At 39.6% G+C, this 9,747-nt stretch overlaps 1 protein-coding gene across 1 annotated transcript in view; it reads left to right on the top strand.

The window, feature by feature from the left end:
* Positions 1–216: 216 nt before the first annotated feature.
* The window catches only part of SLC6A3 (solute carrier family 6 member 3), a 71,856-nt gene continuing 62,325 nt past the window's right edge, over positions 217–9,747 (top strand). Inside the window, exons 1-3 of the mRNA XM_075588567.1 lie at positions 217–502; positions 7,062–7,193; positions 9,466–9,703. Of these exons, the coding sequence (XP_075444682.1) occupies positions 217–502; positions 7,062–7,193; positions 9,466–9,703 (656 nt within the window). The remainder of the gene's footprint in view (positions 503–7,061; positions 7,194–9,465; positions 9,704–9,747) is intronic.

Below are 9,747 nucleotides of genomic sequence, written 5' to 3'. Positions count from 1 at the left end.
AAAGATGATTGGTGATTTATGTATTAAATAGTCTTGTGCAGAAGTGAATCAATTTGGCATTTTTTTAAATAAAAAAGAGCATTAAAACAAATGTATTTAGTTTATACATTTAGATGGAATATTTGAAAATAGTAATTCATTTTGTTTGTTTTATATAGACAGTGATACGTTCTGCTGACACCACTGGGAATCAACTTCTAGTGTCAGCAGCACCTCATGATCAAGACTAGACCACCAGTAGGACAGATGTCGTCAGTGGTCGCTCCTGCTAAAGAGTCAAATACAATGGGCCCTAAGGAGGTAGAGCTCATTCTTGTTAAGGAGCAAAATGGAGTCCAGCTCACTAATTCCGCATTGGTTAACCCATCTCAGACTAACACTGAAACTGAAGAAAGGGAAACATGGAGTAAGAAGATTGACTTTCTACTCTCTGTTATTGGATTTGCAGTGGATTTAGCCAATGTCTGGAGATTTCCATACCTCTGCTACAAAAATGGAGGAGGTAAGGCTAAGGCTGCGTCCATACTCCCCGCGACGGCATGTAGCGTGAACAAAAGGCCGTACCTCTATGAGGCAGGCCATGTAGCACGCTATTAAGTGCAATGGCGTTCCCGATTTTGGAGGAGACAATTTTTTTTTATTTTGTCACGCGATTGCCGGGTTACATGAGCGGTTCAGCCAATGAGGGTGAGCCGCTCACGTGACGTCACGGCCACGCCTCCGATACACCACCCTGTCACATTTCCCCCTCCCAAAGGCCACGCAGTGCCTCTGGGGCAGACACGCACGGCACCAAGTGCTCTGTCGCGCGCACCTACTATATCAACGGCCTAATACTACCCTGTTAAAACAATCCATTTATTTCAGATGAATATATTTTGAGCTAAACAATAAAACAACAGTGAGAAAATACCAATGTTCTGTTGCTGCCATAGGACTGTCATCAAACGGTTGAACAGTTTGGCCACTTAGGTAGATTTAACTGTATGTTAGACTTCACTACAATTACAGTAGTTACATGAGTCATAAATACGACCATTCCGGGATTCTCACTTATACAGTATGTGTCTATTGGTGACCTGCCCTCCAGCTTTCCAACAGATGATAAATATATTATTTATTCCAGTATGAGTTTCAAGCACATATTTTTAAAATAACTTTACTCAAACTAGTCTGTACAGAGTGGGGCAATAAGGGAATGTTTATTTTTTCCTTTCAAATAGATGTGGTGAGGGGTCATGAAATATACACGTTAGGCAAATATCTTTCTGTAATCCAGTGCAATTGTGTATATTACATAAATTGGTCATATATGGCTTACATATACAGTATTGCCCTGTGTGTACTAAGCATTGCACCTTGGTTGAAGTGGGCAGGTAAATGGCAGATGAGGTTTAATACAGATAAATGTAAGGTTATGCATTTGGGATGCAAGAATAAAAAGGCGACTTACAAATTAAATGGAGATATATTGGGGGAATCCTTGATGGAGAAGGCAGACCTGCGGAGGTCGGTACTTGTGCTCTTATAGAGAGGCTAGAGTGCCCTTAACACAATCATTGCGCTAAATAGACTGGGAACATGCGAGTGCAATCCCTACATTTCCCTGTTCGGTTGCTGTTGTTAATAAACTGTATTATGCTACAGTATGTCCATCTCATTGTTTATCATGAGGAGGATTCCAGCTTGCAGTTACCAACATCCATGTTCAATTACGATTGCATCAGACAGGCTATGTGTGCTTTATTTAACCAATTGAGCACTGCCCCAGTTCACTTAATACTTATTTGTGGCTTATATTGTTTACAGTTAGCTATTTAGTGAACCCTGGGAAACAGGATCTTTGCTGATCAATTACAGGAGAACGTATCGATCAGCATCTTAGTTAATTAATTTTCAATAAAGTTAACCAAAGGCTGCATATATTAAAACAAAGAAAAAATATATATTTTTAAAGTGCCACTTGGATTGACTCTTTAAAATCAGCTTTGACCTGATCATACAAAACAAAGGCTTATTACTAAAACTATTGCATTTTATGTCCAAAAAAATTAATAATCTACAACTTATAAACAACGGATTGTCAATGAATTACAAAGATTCTAGGCCATATTTACTAAGGGGTGCTAATCCATAAGACACCTTCTGGCAACAGAAGGCACTTTTCAACCAATTCACTTGAATGGGCCATAAAGTGTTTTCCAGTGCTGTAAAATGTCTTACAGATTAGAACACATAGGGGCCTATGCAGAGAGCAGCGCTATTTCGAAATTCGCCATTTTTTGGAGAAAATCGCGCAGAAAGCAGCAGAAAATGGCGAGTTCCGAAAAACGCGCCAATTTTTCTTTTCTATTTGTAAAACTCGCCTCGCGGCTGGCGAGAACCTCAATCTCGCCAGTTTTAAAAATATCCGTATGCAGAGAGGCGCGAACGGCATCTAGCGGCCAATAAAATGGCGCGATTGTCTCCTTTTTGCCTCGCCAAAAAAAACTGGCAAGAAGCTGCCGCTCGCGGCCATTGCAAAGGGAAAAAAAAGGCGCGAATTTGTTTTTACACGTTTCTGAAGCGCGCATCTCGCCAATTTAAACTCGCCACACGCATCCATGTTAAACATAGCAGAATTCGCACTTTTCTGCATATGGAGAATAAAACTCTCCAAAAAGCTACTTTTTAATAAATTCGCCAATTTTAAAATTCGCTGCTCTCTGCATAGGCCCCATAGTAATTATGTTCAAAGATTATCCATCTTTGTTATTTCTGTACTAGAATCCTCAGCTTGTCTCCTACTTACTGTTTCTTGGCTCCTCCCTCGAAAGGGCAGAGGAAAAAACAGACTGCAATTTCAAGTTTTTCTATATCTATCTGCCATGTAGTTCTATCCCAGGCACCAGGAATTTTCACGGGGAGCGTTTTCCAAATTAGAATGTTTCAGGGACATGTAGGAGACACATTTTTCCATGTATTATATTTACGCAATGGGTATGTTCTGATCTTTTTTTAATTTTTTTAATAACTGTATATTTGTAGTCTATCTCACAGAATGAGAATAGGCAAAATGGATAGATAAATTGGTAGCAACAAGACCCACTTTTGGGTTACGACATATGTATGTGGCTAAAACTGCGAAGAAAGATGCAAATTGAATATAAAATACCCAGGTCGGTTTTTGCATGTCTTCCACAGGCTCACAAAACTGCTTATTTCATCTGTTGTTACATGTACATATTGTGGTTAAGCTGTAGACAAGGATTCTGGGTAGTAAATGTGGTGGTATTAAGTAACACTACCATCATACTTGGACAAGTGGAATGACATTCCGTCAGATGTTGCCCTGTCGAGCTTTTCCTCTTGCAAAGCACAACAGTCAGTTGTTTCGCATTGTTCCCCTTATAAGAAGATTGAAACCGAACAATGTATGATATTAAAAGAAAAAAAATGGCCACAATTTCACAGTCTCACAGTGCACACTTTAATTTTCCTTTCTGGGTCCTCAAAAGAAAAGTAATGGAAGATAGATACTGTAAGAAAATGATTTAGGAAAATATAGGACAACCACTTCAGAAGAAAGAAACAATTTCTGGCTTGGGCACAGATCATTCAATGCAGGCTGCAATTCATCTCTCCACTGTGATTCAGTGCAAACTGGAAGTGGCTTCCGATATCATCTGAGTAATATCATGCTACGTCTCACAGATGTCATCAGAGGGCACATTAGAACCACTGTCCCACTTAACGGCATGTATTGTATTTGTATCTACTATGGGCATTATTCCACATAGCCCAAAGCAGCCATTAGGGATGTTTTTGGCTCAAAATCCCCATAGAAGTCAATGTGGATTTTTGGCTCAAACAGCCACTGCAGACTATATTGAATTACCCTTATGTCTAATATTATATTATATATATATATATATATCTATATATATATATATATATATCTATATATATATAGATATATATATATATATATATATATACACACACCCTACACACTTGAATAATGTTACATATGTTAAAATATGTAGCATGTATTCAAGTATATATACACACACACACACACACACACACACACACACACACACACACACACACACACACACACACACACACACACACACACACACACACACACACACACACACACACACACAAAGATGTAAGTTGATAGATAGATATGCCTCAGTCCGCAATCTCACTTTTATCGTATGGATGCATACTTTTTCAGATGACACTTCAATTGTCAATATGAGTATGGATAACACACACACACACACACACACACACACACACACACACACACACACACACACACACACACACACACTGATATATGAAAGAGCAGGCTCCCTTGAAACATTAAACAGAAAGACCAAAAGCTAATAGCTAAAAAAGCTAAGTTAAGTCAACTTAATAGCACGAGTAGTTAAAATTTCATAATTTTGACTCTGTGTCACTTTGCATCAAAGCATTAAAATACTTGTGATGGGAGGGGGTAACCAGGCTCTCTAATAAAGGTCAAGCCCGCTTTGGTTACCCCTGTTCTGTGTATAAGGGTCCCAGAGAGTCAGCTCTTGGACCCAGTGACATTGTATCACTGTGTTATACTGTGTGTATTAAAAGCATTTTTTGTGTTTTCCCTTTCCGGGCATGCACTGAAGCAGGGATTGTTAGGGTACGAGTTTCAAGGGGGGTTTGCAGTGGAACCGATGTCAGAATGTGCCGAGGAGGTTGGGGTCCGGAGTTGTCGGTTCCCCCATAAATGTACCCGGGAATCATGCCTGATTCTCTGATACATGTACACTGGCGACACACTTTATTCGAGCTCGGCTAGTCCCACGAATTCGGGTATACCCGGGTGTATTGAGGTTTGTGACTGTTTTCTGCCCGAGTGCATTGAGGTATTTTCCAGGCAGGGATTGAAGCATTTTATTCCCGCTGGCTGCAATACTGCACAGTATATATATATATACTGCATTACAATTCATGAATTTATGCCATCTGGTAGACACGCGAAGCATTGCAGCCTATTAAATCCTAATCATTATCATTTAACAGATCAGCCGCCCGTCAGCCAGGCATGAACCCAGGCTGGGAAGGCAAACGCAACGGGGCTTGTCAGAGGTGAGGAGCGGCGCATTCCAGGTATCTGCCAGGTACATACTGGGTATTTGCTCGAATAAAGTGTGTCGGTGCAGTAGGCACATTGTCTCGGCAATACCTCTCCTTGAAAATGCATGCGCGACTCACCACTAGGGTATCCTGCTTCAGCACAGCCCAGAAAGGAGAATGTGGCACAGGGATAAAACATGTATTCCTGTAGCTGAGAGAATCCCTAGGTTAAGGGGGGTACCACAGCTAGTGCCAAGGTGACCCACAACCAGTATAAGGTTTGATGGTGCCCCAACCATATATAAGGTTGATGGGGGACCCTGAGAGTCCAGACTGAGTCCAAGAGAAAGTGTGTGTGGGGAATAAGGCAAATAGAAATAAAACTACAATATTCAATACTCAGAAGTGTATTAAAATATACTTTAATATAATGTCATGTGCTGTTAACATTCGGAACCGAAGTCCAAACAAGCTGCCCGACCTAACCCATTGGCGCTGGTAAATCTGCTGGACATCGGAATTCAAAGCAGCTAGAGGGTGCCCAGAGGTTTGAAAGGCATTTGGTCAGCGGGGAAAGGCGGAGTATCAGGTCTGGAGATCAATGGCAGTCCTCCAGGATACCACTTGTTCTGTCAGACCTGGTGGAGCCTGCCCAGCGGATGGCATTGAGATAGCCAGGGAGAGAGGTGGCAGGCTTACGCATGTCTCTTGGCTATTTCGGATTTCCCGCCTACGGAACTTTATGCCGATTTGGATTCCAGGCTAAGTCCCGGGCAGGGTAAAACTCTCCCATAGAGTTCCCTGCACCTAGGAAAGTCTAGTTTTCAACCCCAGTCCCAAAGTAAGTGTGTCTTTTTGCCTGTATTTTTGTGTATCATTGTGTGTAAGCGAATTTATGCTGAATAATTTACAATTGATTTAATTACCTTGTTTTCCTCAATGAATGATCCCGGTAAAAAGGGGTAAATAACTTGGTCTCCCGCGACAATGCTTCACTCTAATTTGCTCCTTATTCAGCAGTGAGTATTTCGGTGAGTGGTTATAGGAGGAGTTAGGGGATGGGATAGCCAGTGCCATTTTTTAATAGGACAGATAGCTATCAAAATTTGCTCCAAAAACTGATCCAGTTTTCCTTTTCTTTGCGTCACATAATTCCACCAGGTGGCGTTAAATTCTGCTCCTAAAAGACCAGTGTCAAATGTGAGAAGCAACAGGAGCTTCATACATCTGCTGTTCAAAGTTTTATTGCTGTGGAGAAAAATGCTCGTTTTTATACGTCTCCCCATATATTGATTTTTCCAGGCTTGCTCAGAACAACGTGACTGTAGAGTTTACAGGAGAGGCAGCCTGGAAATTAAAGATGTCTGCAAGTTAGTGCTACACATAGTGTATTGCAAGAGCATGTGTGCCACTATAGGCTACAGTAGTATTGATCGTCTTACATAGCCATCTATCTTTTTTTCAGAACATATACAGTATTACATCTGTGATTCTCCAGTAGTACATTTTTAAATTTGTGCTATTTTCTCAGCACAAAAAAAACAGCAGTTTTTTTTAAAAACATCACAGTATGGCATCTACTTTAATAATTAAGCTTAGTCAGAAATATCCTTAGACATATGAAATACTCCTTACAATTGCCAGTGGAAGAGTAAATGACCACAGCTCCCCAGTAATTTTATCAAAAGAACATAAACACCCACCCATTTATCTGCTCTTAGGCAATTGAAAATAGTGTTCAATATTTGCTAAGCGTTTCTAATTTGTAGTGCACCCTCTAGCTATGAACAGCACCTTATGATGTATTCACTTCAATGGGCCAGAACTAAGGTACATTTCAACAGTGGGGTCTGTCTTCTGGAGTGGCACCGATATGACACTTGATTGTATTAACATGCCTATTTTGGTTTAGCTTGATCTTAAGCTTGAGTTTTTACTTCCTTGTCTTACAGGTGCTTTCCTGGTCCCCTACTTGTTTTTTATGGTTATTGCTGGCATGCCCCTGTTCTACATGGAGCTAGCTTTAGGGCAATTTAACAGAGAAGGAGCTGCAGGAGTCTGGAAGATATGTCCTATATTTAAAGGTAAAATTGTTTGCTGTCTTAAAAAGAGATGAACAACTAGACTTGTAATAAAAAGACAGGGGGTTATTCAATGAACTGTGACAGAACGAAGTGGCAGGGCCCTATGGCATGGGAGCTACCATTGGCCTCAATGGACGTTGCCATGCAATCGTGCCCTGATCAGCAGTATCAGTGTTTAATGAAAAGCCCTCCTTGATCTTGCGCACATATTCAATATATTGTGAATCAACGTCCCAGTTCTCAATTCAAATGAATGGTACTAACATCTTCTCCAGTACTCTAAAGCACCATCACACTATATTGAATAATGGCCTCTGCACCAAATATGTTCTCTCTCTTTTTCACTCTGTATCCGTGGATAGATGTTAAAGAGATTGTATTGTAAACAGGTTAAGAGGATGTCTCGTGTTTCAGTGGAAAATACAATTCCTTCCAAGCTAATGACATAGAAGCTAATGACGTATAGGAATAGTATAGTTTACTTCGTTATCAGGACGCCACAATTCAGTCAATCATTAAAACATACTTTTCAAAAAATCTGAGTGCCGTATTTCACTATCATTGTAAACATCTGATAATTATAGGTTACAGCAAGAGTTTAACGCAAATACGAATGTAATCTTAAGGAACCAGAGAAAGATATAACTCTTTGCTGCCTCACCACACTGCTGTGCATGGTAGGACGTTCTGCCCCAGGAATAAATTGTTTCACTATGCAGGGCTTATGTGGACAGTGCCATGATTAATTATCTTACAGTATGTGCTGAATGTATTGCTGTATGAAAATGTATTTTGCATATGCCAGACAATTTGAAACTGTCCAGACCCATTTTGTTTATTTGAATTATGTTGAAGAATATTTGCAGAAACATAGTGGAAAAGCAAAATGTGTAACCCATGAGTCAGTGACAAGTTGTTGGAACAGAATATTTACATGTATGTAATTATACCTTTTTAATGAGACAATTCTTTAAGTGCATCCATTTTTTGATGTACTGTATGGTACACCATATCCGTTTTCATTATTACTTTTATCCTATCTTACTTTTTTGTTATGTTACTACTTTGTAACTACACGCAGAAACATTACATTAATTGCTTTAGGGCCTTTGTGGTGTTTCAGCAAAAATGTATGACCAACAGTTTTACCTTCCATATTATCAATAATAAAATAAAATAGAATAAAGTAATTTGAATGGTAAAGGATAGATCCCCACAGTGAGAAAGTATGGGACAATACTAGAGTTTGTTAGAATAACCCAGTGGTACTTAACTCCAGTCCCCAAAGGTTTTAGGAATATCCCAGCTTCAGCACTGGCGGCTCAATCAGAGGCTCAATCAAAGATCACCTATGCTGAAGCAGGGACTCATTGATCTACCTGTGCTGAAGCAGTGACTGATTGTGCCACCTGTGCTGAAGCTGGGATATCCTTAAAACCTGCCCCATTGGGTGGTTAGGGAGGGGGGGGGGGGCTTGAAGACTGGAGTTGAGCGCCCCTGGAATAGTCATATGTTTGGCGACAAAGGGGGTAATTCTATATGCTGTTTTGGCAGGCAAAAATCACAATTGACTTTAATTTGGATTTTCATCTGAACAATGTAGAATAAGGCCCTAAGCATTTTGAAGAACTAATGTAATAATGGCAGTTGTAGATTTGTCAATTTGAATGGACCAACCATAGAGATATATATATATATATATATATATATATATATATATATATATATATATATATATATATATATATATATATATATGCAGTACTTTGTACAAAGCTTTCATACCCTTAAAAGTATCTTCTTGATCTGTGCCACACATGTATTACATCCCCTATCAATAATTGATTTAGAGATCGGGCAATGAGTATGTTATTAATACTGTTAGAGGATTCCCCATAGACTATGTCACTATAACTCATTGTAATTGACTGCTTTGCATATGTTGCTGATCCCAAGCTAATGCAATAACAACAAAACAGTGATAAACCATCAGAAGGTTTGGGGAATGAATGCCACCAATTGCCCTGTGTATCATCAGTAACAGGGCATTATTCAATAAAATGAGTAAACCATTATGACTGGAGTTAATGACTGTTAGTAGCTCTCACCATTTGTTAAACTTAGTGGGTCTATCATAAAATACAAATAAAAACAAATCACTGCAGGGTTGCATCTTAATTGACCCTTTATTCCAGCCATGGGGGAGAATGCTGTATTCTGTTTAGAACTGAAGTTAGAACATGGGACTAAAACTCTATGACTTTTTTTCTAGGGGTTGGTTTTACAGTTATTCTGATCTCATTATACGTTGGATTCTTTTATAATGTTATCATTGCATGGGCTCTGCATTACCTATTCTCCTCATTCACCAATGACCTGCCGTGGATACACTGCAACAACTCTTGGAATAGTCCCAATTGTTCTGAGACAAGATACAACAACTTCAGTGGTCAAGATTCTTCTGCCATCAGTGACTCATACAAGGTCACTCCTGCTGCTGAATACTTTGAGTAAGTACAAAATATGTAACTCAACATGTCGAGTATTAGGTTAC

Source organism: Ascaphus truei, chromosome 2, assembly GCF_040206685.1.
Source record: "Ascaphus truei isolate aAscTru1 chromosome 2, aAscTru1.hap1, whole genome shotgun sequence".
In the NCBI taxonomy this organism is placed as follows: domain Eukaryota; kingdom Metazoa; phylum Chordata; class Amphibia; order Anura; family Ascaphidae; genus Ascaphus; species Ascaphus truei.
This window is presented reverse-complemented; position numbering and strand designations above follow the sequence as displayed.